The sequence below is a fragment of the Drosophila sulfurigaster genome, chromosome 3 (assembly GCF_023558435.1).
Source record: "Drosophila sulfurigaster albostrigata strain 15112-1811.04 chromosome 3, ASM2355843v2, whole genome shotgun sequence".
Taxonomy (NCBI): Eukaryota; Metazoa; Arthropoda; class Insecta; order Diptera; family Drosophilidae; genus Drosophila; species Drosophila sulfurigaster.
The window spans coordinates 9,861,864-9,887,743 of NC_084883.1; the positions used below are offsets into that span (position 1 = coordinate 9,861,864).

Genomic DNA, 25,880 nt, shown 5'->3' on the forward strand with positions numbered 1-25,880 from the left:
TCTACTCTTGGTGATCCGTTGTCAACTACTGAGCAATATTAAAATCTACTATATACAACACATTTTATTGTGGCTTTTCAGTATAAATACTTATATATATATATATATATATATATATATATATATCAATATGCGGGTGAGGAACAAAAGCTTATTAACTCGCTATAAATCAAATTAGAATCATGATTAATCTTAAAGGGTAAGACGACTGCGATATACCCTTAATGAATCTACTAATATAGCATTAATACCTTCATGCGAATTAAGAACAAATTCCTGTCCATTGTTAATTTTTCCGCCTGCGTTTGTTGACTTGAATTGCAGAAAGTTTAGCTTTGACTTTTGACAAATTTTGATCGTACTCGGACATTGCCACCAAAAATATTATAATGTTTCCATTCTCAAAGCAATGGATCCATTTCCTTCGTCCCGAACGCTGTCCACCTATGTGAACCATACTGCAATTTATTTGTTAGTATTAGATCGTATTTGTTATAATAGATATTGTGATATAGCAGACTATAAATTGTACAATTTTAAAGTCGTATTCTTCAATAATATATAAAGATAAAATAGATTTCTAGTACTAAAATGACAATAATTTAAATTTATAATCGGTATAGAACTGAAATAATATTTAGTTTACTCATCAATAAGATTTAGATAATTTTCTTCATATCATTTTCATTGCTTTTTCGTCCCTTTTACTTGGCCTTTTTAGATAAGTGATATGGCATGATAACTAGAAAAAATGACGCTTATTTGGCCGATTTTCAATTAATATCGACAAGTAGAGCTTCAGTAAATAGTTGTTTATTCACAAACGGGCACCCAACTGCTCTTGATGTTCCGCCGTCAAGTACTGAGCAATATGAAAAGTGACCATATACTCGTAACATACAACACAATTTGTGGTTTTTCAGTATAATTAATTTATACACACATAGAACAATAAGTATTTTTTCGCTCTAATTTCATTTAGAATTATGTTATATCCTAAATTAATATTACATACTAATATGTACTAGTTTTTAGTTTCCAATTACAATATGTAAATTAGGAATTATTCAGAATCGAAATACTTACTTTCTTGGAAATTCGACGAAAATAATGAAAAACTATTCTTGTTTGTTTAATCTATGTTTTATTTGATTTTCTGTAAATTATTATCATTTGTTCAATGTGTCCATGCGATAAATAAATGTTTAAATAATATTAAAATAATAACTTTACAATACACATTTCAAAAAGAAATTTGTATGCATTTCGGGTTTCTGTATTACTTGTTTTGATTGACAAACAAGCATCAAACTGGATAAAAATCTATTCGATTTGTTAAACAAATAAAAATAATATAGGAGAATGGATTTGTTAGTGACTATTGGCTTGTTTTCAATGTTATAAAGCTGACGCTAGTTATTATGTATTTCGAGAGAGTTTTCATTTCTCGATTTCTTCAATTAAATAACAGCTACAAATAATATATTAATTTAAGTGAATAATAACGATTTCGTGTTGTATTCCAAATAACTGAATCGAAAACAAAAATGCCAAAAAGGTTATTTCTGGTGGCTTTTTCTTTTCTTTTCTTTTCACTCCAGAACATTCAATTGACTATAAAAAACTCGTACTACATCATTTGCAAAATACATATACAAAAGGTCTGTGTTTTTGTTCTCTCCCTCTAACAGATGATCGTGTTTAAAACACGATCCTTATCGAGTGATATGCGTTAAATTGTTCGTCTTTGCCTTTTGCTTTTAACAAATTACAAATTAGATACATTTTGTTCGTATTAATTATGAGCACAATAATAGATTTAACAAATAAAATATATGTATGTTATTATATGCGTATGTGTATATGTTTTTATGGTGTTTTTAGATTTTTTCATTTTCATTATTATTAAATTTTGTTTTACTTTTAATTTAGCTTTGCTTTTGTTTTTCTTTTCTTTTCATTTTGTTTTTGTTTGTGTTTTGATTAAGCTTACATACTAACAAAATAATATATATGAAACATTTTAAAGTATTTTGTGTGCAATCATTTGTCAACAATAATATTCATAATAATGATAATAATAATAATTGGAAGCACTGCTTTAACAAATACACGACTGTTTTTATTGCATACAAAGTAAAATATATAAATCAGATTTGAATTTAAACAATAAATTTGACGAAAAACCACGGTTGCTTAATGACAAATCAAATAATTAGCGCAGCGCTGTATATCAAAAAATTTGGCCGAAAGTTGAAGTTCGTTCAAAATCGTTTTCTTTTGCTTTTGTTTTGTAAAATGATTGTAAAAAGTATTCTTGTATATATATAGAATAATATAACAAAATTTGGGCTGAAGTGTTTGTTGTTGTTATTTAGTTGTGTTTTAGTTGCATTCGTTCCGTCATTGTAGCGGCATCCGCTTTTCAAATGGGACGTGTAAAGTTGGCCGGGAACAGACCCTTCTCGGTTGTGCCTTCCTTTTGTCCCATCAGCCAGCCTTCCTCCTGCAAATTGGTAATGAAAAACTGCATTCAATAAGGATAGTAAGACTCTGCATCCGCGCATTTGGAGGGGCAACATGCGTTAATTCTCAATGGTTTGGGGAAAGGGATGAAACACGGTACATGGATTGGCAAGCAAGGTTGACAGTTTGGATAGCATTACCTGATCCTCGGGATCGTCGTACTCAATGACACGTATGGTATCGCCAATTTCAAAGCTCAGTTCATCGACATCTTCCTTAACGTAGCCGTAGGTCGCCTTCACGCGATATAGCACACCAGGTGGCAAATCAGCTGTGTTGGCATCTGTGAATTGTGAAATTGCATTACGATTAAAATGTTGAGTGCAGAATGATATTATGAATTGTTATTTGATTTACAGGTGTACCGCACATCCGCACATAAACATATTACACTATAGATAATTATCATAATAGTAATAATAAGTATAATCAATGCACAACTCAATTTTTAGTGAACAAAACGCAAAAGCAAGAACACAACTTGCTGTTAATTTCTGTGGTAAGTTCGCAGCCCTGCGCATGGGTTAGTCAGGTTTTTTTTTTTTTTGGTATTTTGCTTGGCTGGTATTACGACGGTAAATTGCTGTAACTGGCAATACAAAAGACTTAAGCAACGAACGTGCAAGCGGTGTTTATTTTTTTTTTTAATTTTTTCTGGTTATTGTTACTGTTGTTGTATATTTTGATCGGTGATCGTATGATGTGATGACTGAAGACAACTTAAAGCTATGTAGTAACCTAAATACGTGTCGTAGCCTTAGCCACCTGCAACCATTTTGTTGTTTATCAATAAATATTATAACGTGAATGATAATTTGCTACAAACAATAGATGTAGATAGAATGTATGTACAGGCATTGAATGATGAATGATGAATGTAATATAAAATTATGCGATGTAAGCACTACAAAAAAGTGATTTTTAAAGTAAACAATTGCTTACATTAAAACACTTCTTGTTTTTCTGTACTTTTTATGTTTGTAATAAAACAGGGCACCACTTAAAGACTCATTGGGCCAACAAAAAACTGCCCAAGAATCTACCACAAAAACTTTATAATTACAATACAACAATACTATATCACAGTTTTCCCCTTCGGACTCGCACATGCTTAGATACTTTTGTTTCGATACGTAGTTTGTGTGGTTAAAAGAGATATGTATGAATACAGATACAGACATCATTACAGAAACTGAAGCTTTAAGTATGAAATATACAGAATAGACAAGCCGTTGCTGTCAGCCGATCATCGGCCTCTAATCAGGCACCCAGTGAAATTGGTGTTTGGTGTGATTTATGTTTATTTATATTTTTGTTTTTCTTTTTGTTTTTGCACTACATTTATTTAGGTGAAGGTGCCCAAAACAGAGACAACAAACGACAGACAGAGAGAAAATGCAGACAGACCCAGTTTTGGAATTTGAATTCCGAAGATCGTTGTAGAGGAAGGAAGACGCTTACTCACCCTTGGGTACTTCGTAGATGCGTTCGTCGTCATCGTCGAAGGGATTTTTTATTATGCTTATTAACAGTTTGGCTATTAACTAATTGTTTTTTGGTGGCTACTGCTAACAACTGTTTCTGTATCTGTAACTGAGTGCGTTGTAATTGTGTTTGTTGTTGTTGTTTCTTTACCTAGTTTCTTTTGCTTATGCTCCTCAAGCGAACTCGAATTGCCATTGGCACCCGACTGACCATCCGGCAGTTCTTTTGGCTGCTTTCCCGGCTCTTTTGCTGTTGTGCTCGCTGGCGCTGAAGTCGAGCTGTTGCTGTTGCTGCTGCTGCTGTTGTTGATCGCTGCTGCTGTAGTTTCTTCTTCATTATTATTGCCATTCAATGTTTTTGTGGCTGTTGTTGTTGTTGTCGTCGTCGTCGTTGTTGTTTCCTTGGCATCTGCAATCACTTCACGAATCGTTTCCTCTGTCTTCACTGTTGTGGCTGCTGTTGCCGTTACTGTTGCAGCCACCGAATTGGCATTCGGACTGCTTGGCTCAGTGGTCTCCACAACTTTGTTGATGGTGGTCGTTGTGGAGATGCTGGTGATGCCATTGGCAACAGCCGCTTCGATTGCTGCTCTGGCCACCTCCTCGGCGCTGGGCTTCTCCAGCTGCGGTGCGGGACTGTGTGGTAGCTCTGGGAGCTGCGACGACTCTGGCGTCGGTTCTGGTGTTGAAGAAACTGAATCAAATCGTGGCTCAACCATTGAAGAGCTTGTGGATGTTGCTAATTGTTTTTCATACGAATTTGCATCATATTTTTTGTTTGTTTTATGTTTGTTTATATTTTCATTTATACGTTGATGTTGGTTTGTTGTATGTTTTGGTTTAAATGTGTATATTTTTTTGTTTGTTGGTTATTTCATTCGCGAATTTTGTTTTGTTTTGGGTTAGCATCATCATTCCAACAAAAACATTACAATTTAATTCATAAAAAAAGAGAAAAAGTAAAAAATATAACTGAAGACATGCATGTTACGGGTTTTTAGGGACAATTTCAAATTTAGAACATTTTTTTCGAAAATGTCGCCAGAAGTTTTCTGGATTTGAAAACAAAGGTAAAAAGCGATATCATGCAACATTCCATTTGTTATTGGGTCTGGGCCACATTTTACTTTAAGCACGCGGCAGTCTAACTGAATGATATCAAAGAGTCTTTAAAGAGTTCTAAGCCATTCTACTGTTGTGTATTTAATTTATTCAACAACAACCTCATAAACAATAAATTAACTCGATGACCGCATTATAATTGATTCAAAATACAAAAGACAAGTTTTTACATGGAATGTTAGGAGAGCCCGTTAACAAAGGGAATGTTTGCTACAAAAGTTAACAGAATTAGTTGGCGACAACTAAAAAATCTTTATAAATTGCCAAAAACTAAAAAAAAGATCAGCATTTGCCATCGAAATTTTGCATAAAATCATAATATTACGGATATTATAATAGTGCATGTAATAATAGAATAGATAGATAGATATATAGATATGTATATAACTTAGATATTGTGTATAATATTAAGTTCTTTGTGATATAATTTACATAAATCAAGATATAATAGTTGGGAATTTATTTTACACTTTGGCGATATGTAATGCGATTTTTTTGTACAGTTTTGAGCAATTTATAAGTTATATTTTGTTGGTGTTTTATATCGAACAAACAACAAAGAAAAAGAGGGTGATAAAAAAGCAAAGGAATAAACGAAATCAAAAAGATAATTGCATAAGTAATATAGATAATTAACTGAGTAAATAGATTAAAAGCACACAAAGCACCTGCTGCTGATGGGATGTCTACTTACGACTGTTTGCCAGACTGGAGCCACCGTTTGTGGTAATTTGATTTTGATAGTTGCTGTTGTTGGCATTGGCGTTGTTCAGTTTGTTCACTGGCGATTGCACTGGGCTCGAAGTCTTGATGGGATTTACTACAGTAAATAATTGGATTAATATTTGTGTAAGCGTGTAAACATGTTTCGACTCAATTACTTGTTTGTTTGCGCAGCGTATTTGAGCCGCGTTGCGATTCTGTGGCCAACTTGTCAACAATTGCCTCAAGTTCCGAATAGATCTGCAATCGAAAGTAAAGTTCAAGCTTATTATTGCTCTAATCGTAGATATTCCTTATGTATTATATAACAACCTTAGCCGTCTCATTGTGGAACACTTGTTCGGTGGCGAACAATGTCTGCAAATTGGTCACCAAAAACAATATTCTCGAATCGTAGAGGGCGGGCAGCTCATCGTGCAGTTCCGTATTCAAAATTTCATAGGTGCGACGCGCCTCTTCCAGCTGTTCGCGACCTTTGGTAAGCTGAGAAACGAGAAAAACGAAAATCATTAAATGATTGAGCAATTAATACGAATTAAAGCTACACTGAAAAAAAGACAAGTTTCTAAAATCGAAAATGTTATTCTTGAAAATTGTTTTCTTCAAATAAGAAAATCATCTCTTCAAATTATTGAAGCTAAGAATAATAATAAAATAACTACCAAACAAATACCTAAATTAATAGAATTTCAATACTACCTTAAATACTAGGTTTCAAGATTCTCGAATCGGATCGACTAAATCGGAACTCACTGAAGTCCAAGGATCTGGATTCAAATTTGAGCGGTTTGGTGATAAGTATTTGATAAGGTTTAACTGACTAACTTGAATGTTTATTAGCTTATAATAGTAAACGGCATTTATCAAAATAAGATTTTTGTAATCTTATAAGACTTGTGGTCTTAAAAGTATACTATAACATTGTGCTTGCACCAACAAGCGTATTTGCTGGAGTCGGGAGTTTTGGAACAGATAATAACACCTATAGTATTCATAAGAACTTCCTGAAATTTTTTTTGCAATCGGGTAAACAATTTACAAGCTATTTAAGAAATTCTTCTGATATATTTTGCTGTACATAAATTTGGTATATTTTAAAAATAATACTGCACTGTTTTGCTTTTATTCAAAAAGGGTATCTCACACTCTACTGAATTGCTTTTTTACTGGATTTCTTTTGGTACTTTATCAAATCTTCTCAATGCTTTTTCGTACTTCAATTTGGATGAGATCCACACACTTTTTAACATAGATTGCAGATTCATAGATTCTTAGTAGTAAGACCAAACTCTTAATTTTATAACTTTATTTTATTAGTGTATTCACCTTAACATCATCCTTGCGCTTGTTGGCATTGGCTTGCAGATTTTGGAACGAGTGACGCTGACCATCGTAGTCGATGAGCTTGCGATTGCGCTTTTCCACCTTTTTCTTCATCTCAGGGGAACTGGCCGGTGTATGTATTAAGCGGTATCAGCACCTGATCGCCCAGTTTGTGTGCAAAATCGAGCCACAAGCTCTCCGAGGCGGCAGTTTGTGCTTGAAGTGCATCGTATCCGGTCCATTGTGGCTCGTAAACTTCGCAAACGGCGTCCATCAGTGATTTCGAGGCGGTTTGTGCGGCTGTAAAAAAGAATAAAACATTCAAATATAACGAAATTCAATTATTTAATGAATAGAATTTAAGCAAAACTTACCGCGTATGCATCTTATGTAGTTGTTGAACTCCTTTTGTAATTTGTTGGCATTTGTTTGTTGGCGATTGAAGTTATTCAAATGATCGTCAAAGATTTCATCTGCGGTGCGATCGACTTTGCCCAAGTTTTGTAGAATCTGCAAGCAAACGAGACAAAGATTGGAATGTGGCATTTAATAACCAGTTTCTGGATTTTGGGTGGGTGTCATGCTCAAGGTCAGTGTTGATAAAGTGGCTCAAAGTGTAGGCCGTTGCTGTTGCTGCTGTTGTTCATTCTTCATTCAAGCCCGACCACGTAATCGCAGTCTAATTATCATTGTATCAGCCAACAAACACAACAACATAGTAGACAAGCAAGTGGCGCATTTATAAATAAAAGAAATCATTTGGCAAGCAGCGTTTTTGTCGCTGCCCTGGTTGAGTTCATGTTCAGTTCAGTTTTTTACATGTGGTGTACTCGCAAAAAAAAAGGGGGGAAAAAACAAGAAAAGAAAATGGCATAGCCAACAGAATGAGATTAAGAATGGGAGGAGAAGGCAAAAGTGTGGATGTTGATGAACAAAAAATACTTAGCAGAGCGCTAAATCTGTTGCCACATGCCTGTCAACGGCGCATTTGGGTTAAGAACGCAGTTCGACTTTTGTTGCTGCTGCTGCCTCCGGTCAAAGATACTTGAGATAAATTGTAAATGCTTTGCCACAACATCAAACAAGCTAACGGCTAGCCAGCCAACTGGAATGTGGCAAGCTGCTGAGCAGGTGCAGGCAACCATGGTGGCAGTGGTGGAGGAAGTGGAAGCGAGGGGGCAGTCACCAAATGATAAGTTGTCAATTGCTGACACAACCTTGTAACAGTTTTTCAACAGCACGCCCACGCCTCAAATGTGACCCCACACAAAACACACAGACACACATGTAGACAAAACAGAATCAGAGAGCAACAGAGAGAGAGAGAGACCAAAAAAGAGAGCTGAGCAGATAATAGAACTCTCGCACATGCTGCAATACATTGCGTATACGCAACGCAGCATTTAGCAAAGTTTTGTACATTCAAAACTTGCTGATGTTAATCTCAAAATTTGTGTAAATATTTAACCACAGATAACATTCTAAGATAGAAAAATTACACAAAACAATAATATGTATATGCATATTGCGGCTTATATACATTGCTTAGATAATTCGTGGAGCAACTCGAGAAGTCACCTTAGTGGAAGTTGCTGTAGGAAATGATACGTTAAGCGCCGTTATGAATAATTAACCAACGCATGTACGATATGCTATGCGATAAGCATATCTAATTTAACAGTCAACGGCATAGTTAAGTTGGGTAGTTCCTAAAATACCCTTTAAGAACATAAAAGAATTTTAGATACAATAATTCTTATTGATTTGAATAGAAAATTATTTTAAAAGTTAAATAGTTGTAATATTCGGGTTTCCGAGTGTGTGTCTGCTTAAGCATATAAAAAGCTAAGAAATTATAATATACTTATATTCTTTTTAGAATTAGATTCATTTGAAAGAAACGACAACAATTTGCTTTGAAGTGATAAAAATAGTGAATGAATAACTTAGAATACTACGTGAAATTTTGCGGACGATATTTAATATTTATTTAAGACATCAATTTATAGGGTGACAAGTACTCATTTTCAATAAGAAAGGAGAGCAATGCATATACAGTATTTTTGAATATATGTATATATCATATTTATTTATATATACTGGAAAATACTTAAATATATAATATATATACTTTGTATATTCATATTCGAAAAATTTGATATTTGAAATATACCATAGAGTGCAAAAAATACTATATTCACTACCAAAACAATTAAGACAGCTGCTTTTTGTATAACTTCTTGTATTTCGTATATAGTATTTTATATAAATATACTGGATAAACCTTAAATATACAATATACTGTATTCGGTATACCAATATACGTTTATATTTTAAATATTCCATTGATTATACAAAATATGATATTGTTCACCAGTTTAAGACAGCTGCTTCTGGTATAACTTCTATGAAAAAAAGAATATTAAAAATAAGTATTTCGTATATTGATATACTTTTACATTTTCAATATACCAAAGAGTAAAAAAATACTAAATTGTTAATTAAAGCAATTAAGATAGATTCTTTAAAAATAAGAAGCACCTTCACTCTTTAGGAAAGCGCGTACCTCAGAGTCCAGCACACTCAATTGTGGCCTTCTGAGTTGATTGATTATGCAACATTTCGCTCAGTGTATGTCACATAAAACTAAACAGCAACTATGGTCACATCGAGCAAGTGTACGAGGCAGTGGCCCATGCACATAAAAACCTTTTATGGGCACACTGACCACTGACACACACACAGACACACACACACACACTCACACGTTTGGAGCCACTTTGTGTTGTGGGTAGTTTCCCAGCAACTTGTTGACGCATTTTCTGTCCATTTTGGTAGCACAGCAGCAAACCGGCAAAGAGTTAACTGTACGCATTGATTTTTGATTTTCGTATTTTATTTCTCTGTGCTTATTGTTATGTTTGCCCTTAATTGGGCAATGGGCAAATGAAGACTGCAGTTATATACGTGCTATATATAATATAAAGAGTGAAATATGCCCACGTGTGGCAATATAATCCAAAAGCGAATGCAGTCAGCGTTTTCTTCTTTTTTTTTGTCGAAATGTGGGCGAAATGTGATTTCAATTCTGTTTCAGTTTCAGTTTCGGTTGCCATGGTGTGTTATTAATTAACCCGCAAGCGATTTATTATCAATTTCTCTGCCAATTAGTTTGCTCTGCGCTGTGGCCCAACTGCTATGCAAAGTAGACACGCAATTCTACTACCTGTAGAGATATGATTATGAATGATTGGACTTTGTGTGGTTATCGTTGTTGGCCACAGTTTGGCTGGCAATGGCGGTGTGTCCACTTCCGTCCATTTGGCGTCCTTCTCGCAATGTGTGCTTTATAGTATGTTTGTGTAATAATGTCTCAGTCACAGTTTTGCGTCATCGAGAGTCAGGGCATAGACAGCTGTATATATAGCAAAGCATATATGTATGTGCACATCATATATAGTATGTGTTTATAGTATAGACAAATATGCCTAGAGTCTGTCATTTTATTTTAAACTTGTGTGCGCTCTTTCATTCGCTATATATGCTATATTCTGTGTAGTATATAGAGATTTTTCTTTTGGCTAATTCCACGCATGCAACATGTGCGTAGACATCGCAGAGGAGCGAAGAACGTGGGCTAAGCTTTTGGCTCTAAGCCAGACGCTGCGCTCCAAGACTGTCTGGGGCGTATGGAGGAGTCGTCGATGACAACATCTTGGCAACACCATAGTAATAATAATAGTAATAATAACAACAATAAAAGCCTACAACAAAAGTATCTTGTATCTCGTTTGTTGCAGCAGCAGCAGATTAATTCAACTTTCAAAAGTGCAACACATAAATATAAATCGAAGCAGAAATAAACAACAATTGCCAGGGATGGGCAGATGGCAAACAAAACAAAACAAAAGTAAAGTAAAGTGCAGCAGCCAACATATTGTTCAAGTGATGCCAAAGACGGGGAACTACACACACACTTACATACATATATAAATGTATAAGTGAGTGTTGGCCCAGTTTATAAGCGAGCTACAGACAACTGCAAACAAACGGCAAAGAAAAGCTCGATTTCTACGACTACGAGATACCAATTGAAGGAGAACAATCGAAGCGATGCAATGGCAAGTGCAACAACCCCATTGCCGCTGTCGTTTTACAGGGTATGCGAAATGGCAACGTCAGCTAAACTAGAAATTGTATACGAGAGACACACAGCGAAAAAAAGGGAATATTAAACATAAACAGGCAGCAGACAACAAGCGACAAGCAAACGAAAAAAAAAGACACTTGTGAAAAACTATGTAGAAATTTGCCGGCGGCGGCAGAAAAGTGCGAGACAAGTGAGTGCAAAGAGAATGAATGAGAGAAATGGGTATGGAAAATGTGCCACGAGTAGATCGGTGTCAGAGTTGTAGCTGTAGATGTAGCTGCTGCCGGTTTACGTCTCCGACTGCCACGCCCTTTTCCCGCCTCACCTAGCGGCAGAAAGCACTGACAAGTGCCATGCAACAAGCTACTTCCCCTTTCTCTCCGTCTCTCTCTCTCTCTAAAGACCTAACCTATTACCACAAAAGTACATTTGCAAGTTGTTGGCCGCGGTTAGCGGTAAAACCAAAATACAAAACAGTCTCCATATATGATATAAGGAGAGACCTGCTTACTATATAGCAAACAGACAGACAGACAGATAGTTAGCAAAACGACGACGATGATGACAGCAAAGTGTTGTTGTGGGCTGCAACCGGTTTCAACTTGCCACTCCCCCTGCCTCTGTCTCTGCCTCTGCCTTTGTCTCTGCCCCACTACTCACTGTTGTCTGCCCCATTCAACTAGTCATATGACTTACACTTATCTCAGATCGAGTTAGCGGCATAGAACGTGCTAAAAAAAATGGAAAAAAGAGCAGAGAACAGCTCATACATCGTGTTAGTAATTGTCATTAATAATGATTTGCTAAAAATGGCGTTGGGTTTACAATAAGCTTTTAGCTTATAACTTTTCCGCTACGAACTAATGGGAAAAAGACACAACACAAATCACAAGTGGATTGAGATTGAGCTTAAAGAGTATTTCCATTTAAATCAGTTGCTTGATATTCGCTACAATTTTAATCAGATAATTTATATGTCAGAACTAAACCACTTACTAATCAGATGCATTGCTTATAGATAAAAGTGAAAATGATTTGCTAAAAATAGAGTTGGGTTTAGCTCATAATTTTTCCGTTACGAACTTAAATGAGAAGTGGATTCAGATTAAGCTTGGATATGTCTTTAAAGATTATTTCCATTTAAATGAGATGGTTCATGTAAACATATATATATAGTTTGACCAAGCGTTGCTTATGATATTTAAATTTAATTGACAAACAATCTTTATATTTGAAATATTATACAAAAGCTTAGGTTAACTATTTGTATAATCTACTATAAGTTAGAATCTACAACCTACTAAAAATCAGAAAACTAAGTCTTTTGATGTAAAGAAAACTAACAAAAGTATTTATTATTATTTTGATTAATTTGAGCAGTACACTTTAAAGACATTTTATATTTCATACGCAGAACTAAACAACTTACTAATGAGATACACTGCTTATAAAATAAAAGTGAAAAGTCATGCATAATTCTGCAATTATGCAGACACACATGCATATATGTTAATTAAAGCATTTTATTGCGCAATCGAAATCGAATTGAATTTATTTATGCGACGTTTTCAAACTTTGCCTCGCATTTGCATAATTTCTTTTCGATATCAACTCTTTTCCCTCTCTTTCGCTCTTTCACTCCTTCTCTCTATCTGCCCGTCTTTTTTCGTCTTCTGCTTGGGCTTTCTTCGGCGTTCGCGTTCGCGTTTGCGACGTTATCGCTTTAAGCTTAAGCTTGTGGAAAGTGAAACTCGTCGGTAGAAAGTTCGACAGAAATTCCCAAAGAAAATAACTAATATTTGCCTATGCTCGAGACAATCGTTGGCTGCTGCCATGATTTATCTATTAACATTAGTTGTAACTCGAAAACAACAAAACAATAAAAGATGCAGAGAAATGGGCAACAAATAACAAATTATATTTAATTGCTTGGCGAACACAAAAAAAGAATCTAACAGATGTATCTTTGCTGTGTAATTTGTGTTGAAAACGAAGTCTAAACTGTAAATTACATAAACTGTTCGAAAAGTATCTAAATAAGTCTCGTTACCGGAAATCGATGAGCTTTCAGTTAATGTTAATAATGGCATAAAAATAATGGAAAACCTGTCCGGGTTTATTAGTTATCGCTTAATGTCCGTTTTTTTCAAGATTTCAAGATTCGAAAGGCGAAATGCTGTAAATGGGTCAGCGATTATTTAAGATGTTTTTAACATTTCATTCAACAATTATTTTACATTTTTACTTTATTAATTGAATGCTTTGCAGTTAAGTTTTGTTGTTGGGCTTTTCACCATTTGTTGTGGACTTTTCTTCTCTGGCTATTTTGTTAACCTGCTCCGCATTTCGCTTTTTGCAATTAGCTTTGCACGCGTTTTCTATTTATTCGAATAACATTTAGTTGATTTAGTTTTCTCTATGCGTTAAAAGGCAACACAGAAGCATTCGATTGGAATGGAAGTGATTTTGTTTGGCTTCCAACCATCGTTCACTGACTGTCAAATGCAATTAGCCCAAGTTAAATCAGTTTACTGCGCCTACGAATCTATGTGAATAATGTATGCAAAAGTGCTGGCAGATACACGCATCTATCTACATACATAGTATAAAGCTAGCTGAGTTGGCTAATATGAAATGCAAATATTTTCGCCAACTGCAAAAGAATTTACTGGGCCAAGACATGTTCACTCGCACACAGACACGCAAACTCGTCTAGATACTAGAGCTTTTTCAAAAACTCTCTTGCTCTCTCATTCTTTCTCTCTCTTTCTAGCATTGAGTGAGCGGCGCATGTGTCTACACTCAGCAAAAAATATTGGTACAAGTGCAAGTAAAACACAATAAAAAAAAACATAGAACTCAATGAATCAAGCTACAAATATAATATTTATGTAAGAAGTAAAATAAATTGATTAAATAAAAACAAGTGTGTTCGACTACGAGATACCCACCGAATTTCTTTGAAGTATAGGATATAACAATACAGGAAAGATACTTTAATTTAAGAAATACTATATTTTGTATATAGATATTTAACAACTTTTGAAGTATATCATAGAGTATGCATTTTCAATAAAAGCAAAACAAAGTGAAAGGGAAATTTTGATGAAATATATCATATAATTATACCAGAAAAATAGTTAAATCAACGAAATACTATATTTTGTATATCGATATACTATAACGTTAGAAATTAACCATAGAATACCTGAGTTTTATTGAAATATACCATATTATACCAGAAAGATACGTAAATTCACGATTTGGTATATCGATTTAGTGCCACCATAGAAATAATTCATAATTATACCACAAACGAACTTCTATATTTGGTAAATCGATACTACATACAACATTCGAAATATACCATAGACTCCCAATTTTCAATAAAAGCAAACCAAAGCGGAAGTGGAATATTGTTAAAATATACCTTTTAAATATACCGAAAAAATACTTAAATATAAGAAATACAGTATTTGTTATATCGAATACTATATTTGGAATATCGATACACTACAATATTAGAAATAAACAATAATAACCGGTAAAATACCTTAATCAACGAAATAAAATATTTGGTATTTCGATATACTACAACATTAAAAATATACCGTAGTATACCATACCAAAATACATCAGATTGTCAACCAAGGCAATTCAGATCCAAAAGCTACACCTTTTTTTCTCCATATCAAATTATTTCTTGAATAACTTATGAAAATATTTGTTTGCATATATTTATGAAGTCAAAAATGCCGCCTTCTGCTTGTTGTATACATTTCCTGTCAACATAAAGTTATAATACCCTTTCTACCCAATGGCTAGCGGGTATAAAAATAAATTCAGCAAGAAGCCAAATAAATTAATGAAATCAAAAAAAAATGTATGGCCAATGCTCAGAGTTTTGCTGCAGTGTATTTAACTTTTGTTTATTTTCTTTCACTTTTGGCAGAAACGTGAAATATATGACGACGCCGTGCGGATATAAAAATGAACTCAAAGTATATAGCGACGAGAGAGAGAGCAGCGACGAAACGGGACGAGACGAGTCGAGTTGATCGGACAATAGCCGCTGGCGTTATATAAGAAGTGGTCGTGCCCAGGCATATGTTAGAGCCGTGCTAATCAATCACAAGCCATTGAGAATACTATCTACGTATCGCTAAGCAAGTAATGTATCTGCGAGATATTTGGTGTCTGCCTGCCTACTTATTATTATTTCTTCTGCTTGCGCCTTACCGGCAAATTGCGGTCAAATCATGAGCTCACATTTAGCACATGTCTGTATTTTGAGGCTAACCGAGTGTCACTTGTATAGTTAGTGCGACTTAAGGCACATTTTCAGGCCATTCTAGTATCTGTATCTTGTATCTGTGTCGTTTAACAAAGCGGTGCAAATCGAAGGCAAGTGTTTACTTTATTTGCCGATAGCGATTGCCCAACACGCCAGTAGATCTCCATTGAGATCAGCTTTGGATGGGGAACACGTGATTTGCATATCAGATGGGAAATCAGAGACGTTTCAACGACACGTGACGTTGCATGACGCAGCGCCGAAAATGTTTGTTGGGCAATCCAAAACCAAAAGTACGCCCCATTAAAAACTGAACGTATGTATGAGTAAACAACATCGAGACTAATGGTTTTTAATTTTTTGGTTTTTCGTCAGTTTATAGATGAACTTTATGGTTTACAATTATCTAGGTTTTGTCTGTTTGCTGAACTGTGGAAAACGGGTCAAGAGCAACCAAATAAATTGCTAAACTGACTAAATAGATGTTTAGAATTGTATACAAAACTTGAATGATGATTTTGGATTTCTGGAATATGATTAAGAGAATGCTCCAAGTAAACTGCAAGTTCATTTCATAAGAATTCGCCATTACTTTGTTAAATATTCACACAATTTGTAGCAAATGTTAAGTGTTTTATAGATTTCCGCTACCACAAAACTTAATCTGCATGATTTGCGGCTTTTAAAAAAGCGAATGGCAAATGAGTTGATATGTTTTTTGCGCCCTTCCCATACTCAACAGTTCTTTATCAGTTTCGCTTAATAGCCACACAAGTTCTATGGCAAATGCTGGCCATATAATCACAATATTGTTGACCAAAATGAGAATGAATTCACAAAGTCGTTAAACGCGTAAGAAAACGGCAGTTGAGTGTGCTCAACTGTGAGATACTCCCTGAGCTAACATTGAAAGTCGAAACATTTGTTAAGACTTAATTTTATAATAAAATTTAGTTGCATTCAAGACTGTTCAATTATCACTTGCTTTTTTTTCTGTGTCAAATCTAAATATAATATTTCCGCACTTATATTTAATTTGAAAGAACAGATAACGCTAGCTTTTATAAGCACTCAAATTCAAGCGATTTAACAGGCCCACAAAAAAAGTACTGCAGTCTTCTAAGATCATCACTGACCCATTAAACCCTTTATACCTTATAAACACCGGGTATACAAATCAGTCAATTGTTAAGACTCCGTCTGAAGCAGCCCGAAAATAACAATCAGATTGCATAACGGAGGCAGTTCGCTTTGTATAATGTCCACTCTGGACAACGCTTCACGTGCTGATAACAACGCAAAATTCCATTACACGAAATGCGAGTAATGAATTCTTGCGGTATGACGACTTATCAGTTGTGCAAATGCTTAAAAAGCAAGCACCACGAAAATCTTCAAAAGATAAGCAAACGAATGAGTTTTGTTATTTTACTTTAAGCTTATTTTGCGAGTTCTCCTTCTTTCTTGGCTGCTTTCTGTATCCATTTCCTGGCTAGAAGATGAGCACAAAAAGTGTGCCAAAAAGATTGCAAATAGCCAACGGCACAGACTTAAATACATACATACATATGTATGTGGGATAGTGTGTAAGTATTTCTCTCTGTGCGTGTTGCTGCTAAAACAGTTAAGCTGCTTCGCATAATGTGTAGTTTCGATGTCGTGTCAGAAATTTCGCTGTCGATGTTGGCACGCATCGCTGGCGATTGACAATTTCATTACTCGCGCCTCTACCATGCTCCCAAACAGACTTTACATGTGTTGTAAATAAATAAATGTGTGTAGTGGCAGAAGAAACAGAAAAAAAGAAGTAAGTAAGATACAGTCGAGTGTGCTCAACTCTGAGATACCCGTCACCCATTTTCAATAAAAGCAAAACAGTGCGGTATTATACTTCAAATATACCAAATGAGTACTTAAATATACCGAATATACTGCATTGCAAATATACCACAGAGTATAAAATATACCGTATAGTGAGCATATAAACTGCATTCCTAAATAACTATCACGTGAATATACTAAAATATACCAAACATATATTTTTTGAAATATGTCATAAGTATAAATATACCATATCGTATATTTATAAAATTAATTCATAAATAACTTCTAAATGAATAAACGAAAATATACAAAAAAATAACACTTTGCTAATACATTCTAAATATATCCATAGGTTATAGAATATACCATATTATCAGCATCTAAAATGAATTCATAAATAACTTCCAAATAAACATACTAAAGTATACCAAGAGCTATATTTAGGTACTTCACTCGAAATATACCATAGAGTATAAAATTCACCATATCAAAAGAATTAGTAAATAACTTCCAAGATTTTTATCAGATCGCAACCAAATTTGCAGGAATCATAAAGATTGGCGCAAAGCTATAGTACCCTTGTACCCTATGAGTAACGGGTATAAAAACGAGAGAGTCAGTGAACTGCTTTTAATTACCGTGGGCTCAGCTGAAGCAAGAAAAAGCAAAAAAAGTAAAATGTATCTGAGGCAATCAACATTTTGCGCAAACATATTTTCCACTTGATCGATGCGACCAAACGGCTTACAATCAATTTGGAGGCAACACAACACCTGATGCCGCCATCGTCGTGTTTGTAAACACACAGCAACAGTAACAGCAACAGCAATAGATAGATACAGACATATGCACACATCACGTCAAGCATTTGTGGGCTCAGCCAACTGAAAATAGCCAATAAGCAATTGGCTTTTACAATTTTTCGATACATTAAAATGCATTTAGGAATTGCATTTCGCTAAATGCATTTTGCTTTCAATTGTTGTTTAACTGCACTCGAAATGACTGCATTCCCCATTTACCTGCAAAGAGATAAACAAAAGAAATATGACGAAAAAGCCGCATTAAAACACGGACAACAACAAAAATGTCGTACAATTGAAATAAATATCTATAGTATGTAATGTACATATGCTGTCACACTGAGAGATAAGCCCAACGTGTGTGATAAGAAGTACTTTGCTGCTTCTATTCATATTCAATTTGTTAAAGCCAAAGCAAAGTTCGCTACGCTTTCAGATTGTGATGGTTAAAATTTGCTTGTGTTAGTGAACTTTCTTAGCTTCACATTGCTTAGAATGCAAGCAGAGATTGCAGCTTTGAAAGCTTTCACATACATGTGTCACGTGTGTGTGTGAAATTCTATTTGCAATTTTATTTGCCCATTTTTATGAAAGTTAACAACGAATTCTACGAAAATAAGGCGCTAACTTTGAGACCTTGAGATGTACTTTTCAGCTTTTATATAATATAGCAATATTAGCAACTAAATTCGCAGTCGTAACAATCATTATAGACACAATGACACAGTTATTATTCGTGTAGTGTATAGATGCGCAAACCGCAAAAAAATGAAAATAGTATTAAAATGCCAAGTAAATCCCATTGAAATTAACGATGCCTTAAGCTCCGCTTCCGTTTGCTCCAACCCCTGCTCTGCTCAGCTGTCTGCTTACATAAGGCAATTTGCAATTCAGCAGAGAACAAATTGAAAACGACGTCAACCTTCAGAGTTCTCTCATCCAATGGCAAATGGCAGTGGCCTGGTCTGGTCTGGGCTGCTAGTTCAAATTTGTGCATTATGATTGCACTTTAACAATTGTCCCTGATTGCCCCGTTGTGCAACTAAATGCAACAAATGCAACACGAAGGTTGTTGCTTGCCCCACAAAAAATAAAAGCGGTTCCAGGTGCGGATTCGTTAAGCCGCCGTCGACTGTGAACTATGCTAATTTGTATGCTGAAAACCACTTGCGATGCTAGCGATGCATTCGAGCGTAGCAAACAGATGCAAAACGATGGGTAAAAACGAAAAAAACGAAAAAAGAAGAAAAAGGAATTGAGCACGTAGCAATTAAGCGGAATTAGGCAAACGCTTGTTGTGCGAGGCGTATACGTAATATTGTTGCAAGAACTCTGAATGGGATTTACATGCCGCATAGAAAAAGGGTGCCAAAGAAAGTTGGCACTTGATTAGACGCCGTTAACGAGTCAATTAAGCGCGTCTTTATGATATTTGCATTTTGTTTTTATTTTCTTTATTATTTATAAACGTTGATTGCATAAGCTGAAACGCAGTTGAATCTGTAAACCGGTTTGTGTCAAGTGCTATTGTTTATTTTTATTTGGTAGCTTGGCGGCACAACACTTTCGCAAATAGCAGATAGAGAGACGATTATTTTGAATCATGTTTACAGGGTGCCTTCCCCGCTTAACAAAAGGCCACCCAAAAGCTTCCCAAGCCTCATCGTCTCCTCGTCCAACTCTAGAAGCTTCATCTCGTATATCTACAATGTATCTGTAGCTGTATCTGTAGCTGACAGTAGTTGCATTATTCTCTATGACATTCAGAAAAGTGGCACAAACACCCAAGCGAATCGCGTGCCAGCTTCCTCTCATTTGGGTTGACTGACGCTTTTGTTCTAGGGCAACGTTTTCTCTTTTACTTGTTGTAGCTATTGTTGTATTTTTTTTGTTTCTGCTGTTTTTGCTGTTGTTTCCAACATTTCCGCATACAAAAGCCAGCGAAATTGCACCAGCAACGAATTTAATTCAACGAAATCTGATATCTCCAGAGAGTTTCACATTCAGCGCTCAGTCCCCAAGTGCCTATTCTACACTCGACATTCATTCTTATGCGGCGAGATAGTCGCCGAAATAAATAAATAATCAACAGCGAGACACACTCGCACTTTATATAGAGCCAGTCTATGACTAAATTTGCTGATAATTCTAGTCTAACATTAGCTTAATATCTTTATGGATTCCATGAGTGTTGGTCAAAATGAAATTCCACGGGTTCAATTGGGAAACATTTAATGAAAGCATACCCAACAAGTGAGAAAACTACAGTCGAGTGTGCTCGACTGTGAGATACTCGCTACCAATTTTTAATAAAGACAAAATAGTGCTGTATTATTCTTAAAGTATACCTGGAAAATACTAAAATATACCAAGTTTGTTTTTAGTATATCGATATAGTATTGTAAATATTCTGTAGTGTACAAAATATACCAGATTGTCCACGAAAGCTAAACAAGAACTCAATCTGCAGCCTATAACATACATTTCCTGAAAGCCGTTTTTGGTATATCGTTATAGTACTACATTCTAAATATACTGCACAGGACAAAAAATATCAGATTTCCAGCCAACGCTAATCAAGATCTTTTCCTGCAGGCTATTTTTGGTATATCGATATAGTACTACATTTTAAATATACTACAGAGTACAAAATATACCAAATTGTCAGACAAAGCTATTCAAGAACTTCTCCTGCAGGCTATTTTTGGTATATACAGATAGATAGATATAGTACTACATTTTAATTATACTACAAAATATACTAAATTGTCAGACAAAGCTAATCAAGATTATATGAATATACTTTATCGGGCCGGAAATGACTCCCTTTGCCTGTTATAAAGATTTCCTGCAGGCACAAAGTTAAAATACTCTTCACCCTATGGATAGTTGGTATAACAAGTGTATCTAGCTTTTCATCTCTCAGCTACAAAAACAATGTATTAAAATAATCTACTTCCTTATTGGGGCGCTATCTACGTTTTGCTAGTTTTTGACTTATTTTGTTTTTAGTCTCTTTTATGATGTATGGCAAAAATGTATTTTTAATTTAGCTAATGCATTGGCTATAAATCTCTTTTATGGTTTTCTTTGTCCAATAAACAATTCGGGGGCAACTTATCGATGTTTGCAATTATATACACTTTCAACTTGTGTCATGCTCGAATATTTAGAGAGATATGTGAGCAGTGTACGAATCATAAGAATTCGTCATGAAACGAGATCAAAGTCACTTTTCTGTCAGAGTATTAAGTATTCGACAAGTTGTCTGCTCACTAAGTGCACCATTTATTCTCTTCGCTATATGTTGCCAATTTGTTATGACGCATTCGAAACATTGTCGAAACTGATTCGTCAATGTGAATGCCATTAAATTTGAGTTCTGAACGGAATATACATCGATTTAATCACACGATCACATTAATTGCAGCACACGAAAGTTGAGCTCTGCTCTTTTTTTTTCATTCACTTATATATTGGGTATGCGTGAGAGTGAAGCTAATAAAAACTTAATAGCAACAACAGCAACAGCAACAGCAAAAATAATGACACACAACAAAAACAAAGCAACAGGCACGAAATTACGTATACGACCTGTGAGCACTGCGAACAGTAATTGACCTTGCGAACCACTTCAAAATGTTGCTGCTTACTTCGCACGAGTGTTGTGCTCTCTCGTATTTATGTGTTTTACTTGTGCGTTTGTTGTTTATAGCGCCCCCCCAAAGGTGTTGATAAGCACACTTTAGAGATACATTATGGATAGATTAAATATGAAATTGACGAGTTCGCAAGTTGCAAAGAATGTTGAGTTGTTGAAATCATTGTCAACAGATAGTTATAAAATCGTTGAAGCTGGACAATTGCATAAAATTAATTAAGTGAAGTGCCAATAAATGTGGCTAAGTGTAATTCAATTGTTATGCAATCAAGCCGAAGTGACGAGACATATTCAACAAAAGCAAAGAAAAGAAATGAAAATGAAATGAAATGAAAGAGAAGCAGACGGCGAAATAAAACGTTTCCCACATTGCGCAGTCGTCACTTTCCGTCGATTATTGTTAGCAATTTCTATAATTGAATTTTATAATAAGCTCGCCTCTACAATATATACTGTTTGTATATATACGTATATAGTATGTACCCCATAATCAAATGGCTTATAGCACACAAAGAGTGTTGTCCATTATCAGTGCACGTCAGCATGAATTGTATCCGCATCTATATAGCATTGTGTATCTGCCTCTCAACTCAACTCAACTCCATTCGTAATTGTCGTCTGAGTATCTCTGCTTGATTGAATCACTTAATAGGCAATCTGCAACATTATTTACGCCCCCCATTTCAATGCAGGGGGCGTATAGATAGACTGCACCTGCCAATCAATAGATCAGACTGTTGAATCAGACAACTTGCAATCCGAATTGTCATAATATTTATATTTATGTAGCTGAAATCCAAGAAAATGCTGGCGCTTCACTTAAGTTTTTTTTTTTTGCAGCCACTCGACTTGCAAACATTTCCAAGTATTTATTTTAAACAAGCCCCTCGATTCGAATTCAATCGGGTTTAGGATTACTGTAACAACAGTTGTTCATGTTATCGCCTGGGAAAGTTAAACCCACCAAATTAAATAATTTCCAAGAATTGAAGAACAGAAAATCATTATTTTTTGATTATAAACTGAACAAAAAATCGAAATGAATTCAGTTTATAAATCAATGCTAACAAAAAGTTGAATGTACTCAGCACTATGCTTATCTCAATTGGATCGGTATAAAAGTATAGACGAATATAATAGAATGGTGTGCTTATCGCTTTGAATAGCATTTCTTTTTTAGCTCAATTGACATTTAAAGAGCCAAGTGTGGAAGTGGCAAATGAAATGCAACGTCGAACACAAACACGAAGTTCAATATGCAAGCGGCAAGTTTGTGAGTTTCTAAAAATTGAGCTGCCAATAAAATGTCAATCGTTGTTGGCTGCAGTTCATCAGGCAAAATCGCGTCGATAGGCAGCAATCACAAAAGCAATGGTAAGAGCAACCAAAGTGGAAAGCAACTTTTTTGGCAGCTGTTGCGGGACGCGCTTAAAAATAGCAAACAAAAATGCGAAACATCAGCGCGGGCGAAATTTTGCAAATATATAGAGGGAAAGACCAACAACAACAACAAAAATTACTTATGCTATAGAAAAAGTTTAGTGTCGCTTTGGTGTATAAGCAAATCGCAACAGCAGCAGCAACTGCTTTGCGCTCAGCATACTAGAGTTATAAAACAAAAAGCCAAAAAGCAAAAAAAAAAAAGAAAAACCGAAAATTGTGTGTAGTATCTATAGAAGAGCTGAAAGAGTAAAACTACAAGGCAGCCGCATCTATTTAAAGATTGACTGCCAGGCGACATTTTCACGCTGAGATAGATGTTAAGATGCTGCGAGGTGCGGGGTGCGGGGTGCGAGGTGCGAAGTGCGAGACGATGTTATTTGGTTGGGTCAGTCACGCACCCAAAATGAAAATGTATCTAGGCATACACATATGTATCTTGTAGATATGCAATGAATGTGTGTAGTTTTTTTTTTGCTTTTTTTTGATTTGACAAGTTTTCTCTAATGAAAATCTGTTCGCTCTCTCTCACTCCCTCTCTCTCTCGCTGGCTCGCTCGCTCAATTACATACGAAATGAGCACACAATGCGCAAATAAAAAGCGCCGGGCAGCGAAAAACGTGCTCATTGCCTATAGAAGAGACTAGTCTATATATTTAAAAATAAATTCTACGCAAATTATGAAATCTCCGTTTTGCTTTTATTTTCAAATATTCGAAATTTGCTCTACATTTTCGTAATTCTGTAAATATACAATTAACTTTTCGAGTAGAGCGCAATTTGGTTCCAGGAAATCTGTAACTGAATCAAATGGTTGTGCTATAGCAGCTATAAATGGGGAATCGGTTGGTTTTAAAAATACTATAAACTATTTTCAATGGGCTATGCGACATTTACGAAAGTCGAAAGGAATTTTTGTTCAAGTTTAATGACCAACACGAGCGCATCCCAAAAGAGCACACGACATACAAAATACCAACGAACTTTAGAAATCCAACTATAAATGCCAAGACTAACTCACACACACTCACACTACCGAGCACACACATACAACGACACGGCAAATCAATACAGCGAACTAGTAAGCTTTAAAACTTGAAAGAAAAAGCATCATTCAGAGCTTAGATTACAGCATTTTCTGGCTGCTTTGGAATGTGGCTTCGCTTTGGCTGTGGCTCCGACTCTGATCGCTGCGCTGGGCAGCATCGAAAACTTGTTTACAAGACATCGCGACGTGCCGTCGAGTGGGTCAACTGCAACTTTTTTTTTTTTTACACTCTTTTTCACATGTATAGCTATGTATTTTATCTATGTGTCTGCCTGTCTGTCTGTGTGTGTGTGTGTGTGTGTATTGACATTCACATTAAAGTTGAGCGGCCGCTCCTGGACCCAACGAACGCTTCAGCGCCAAACTTTCACTTGTGCACGCAGCGACGTCGGCAAAAGATGAAACAAGAGCTGTGGGATTCGGGGGGGGGTGCGACAGAGCTGGAGAGCAGCAGAAACAAAGACAAAACCAAAGCTTCGACTAATGAAAATCATCGCTAGAAACTTGATCACAAACACACGCACACACACACACCCTGAGGTGCTTCCAATTGCAGTGCCCTAACAAGACGACAGGTGGCGGCAGTTGTTGCTTGGCATGTGCTTCATGTGAGTGTGAGTGAGTGGAAGCATCTTCCTATGAGTTCATTGGGCCAGCGACAATGGACACTTACTTATGTACACATTCACACACACACGCATGTAACGTTGTTTGTACTTTCTTTCGTATGTACATTAAATTGATTTGTGTGTGTGTGTTGCTGCCTGGCATCAATGAAATTTGTAGAGCTTCTAATTGGGGACATGGGACAGTTTGTCGATTGGAAATAGGACAGGGACGCGACCTCATCGTATTACAGTTGGGCGGGTGCCTATTGTGGGTGGGTACAGCTCAGCTTGTTCTACGTCACGCCCTAGAAAATCAGATTCGGAGTACTTTTGCCCTAATTGTTGTAACAGCCAGCAAAACGAAAAGTAACGTTTATTTTAATTTACTGTTAAGCTCTCTTACCTTCTCCTTGGCACGTCCAGCGTGTTTTTGCATAGATTTTGCGAGCATGATGCCTTTATTTTCGGACATTCAAAATACAGTTGAGACAATATTAAAAAAAAAAACAGCAACAATGTGAAGGCAGCGAATGAGTGATTTTTCCTCCTGCACTGCTGGCGTTCGAAATTTTGTTTGTTGTTTTTAGACGATTTTGGCACAAATACACTGATACAGAACTCTATCCGTTTTGCGGAGAATTAAAAATTTAAATGCACATTTAACACACGACAGACAAACAAACAGCGAGCGGGCCACAATTTGTATTTGTGTATAACGTTGCTATTTTTATGCGATTTGGCCGCGCTAATAGCACTCGAAAGTCACGAAATAATGGCACGTAGGCGCGCGACTGCGACTTCAGGTGTCTTCGAACTTGACGCTGCTGCAGACGGAACGGGACTCATTTATTTATTTATAATTTATAATGTTTAC

The 25,880-nt window shown here is 35.7% G+C and overlaps 1 protein-coding gene across 1 annotated transcript; it reads right to left on the bottom strand.

Moving 5' to 3' along the window:
* Positions 1 to 1,573: 1,573 nt before the first annotated feature.
* LOC133841386 (myc box-dependent-interacting protein 1) lies at positions 1,574 to 25,860 on the bottom strand. Its single transcript, XM_062273812.1, is given in 9 exon segments — positions 1,574 to 2,506; positions 2,667 to 2,809; positions 5,827 to 5,952; positions 6,014 to 6,095; positions 6,168 to 6,338; positions 7,182 to 7,298; positions 7,300 to 7,478; positions 7,553 to 7,688; positions 25,410 to 25,860. Coding segments are annotated over 9 exon segments (1,104 nt in total). The 5' UTR covers positions 25,479 to 25,860; the 3' UTR covers positions 1,574 to 2,425.
* Positions 25,861 to 25,880: the final 20 nt, after the last annotated feature.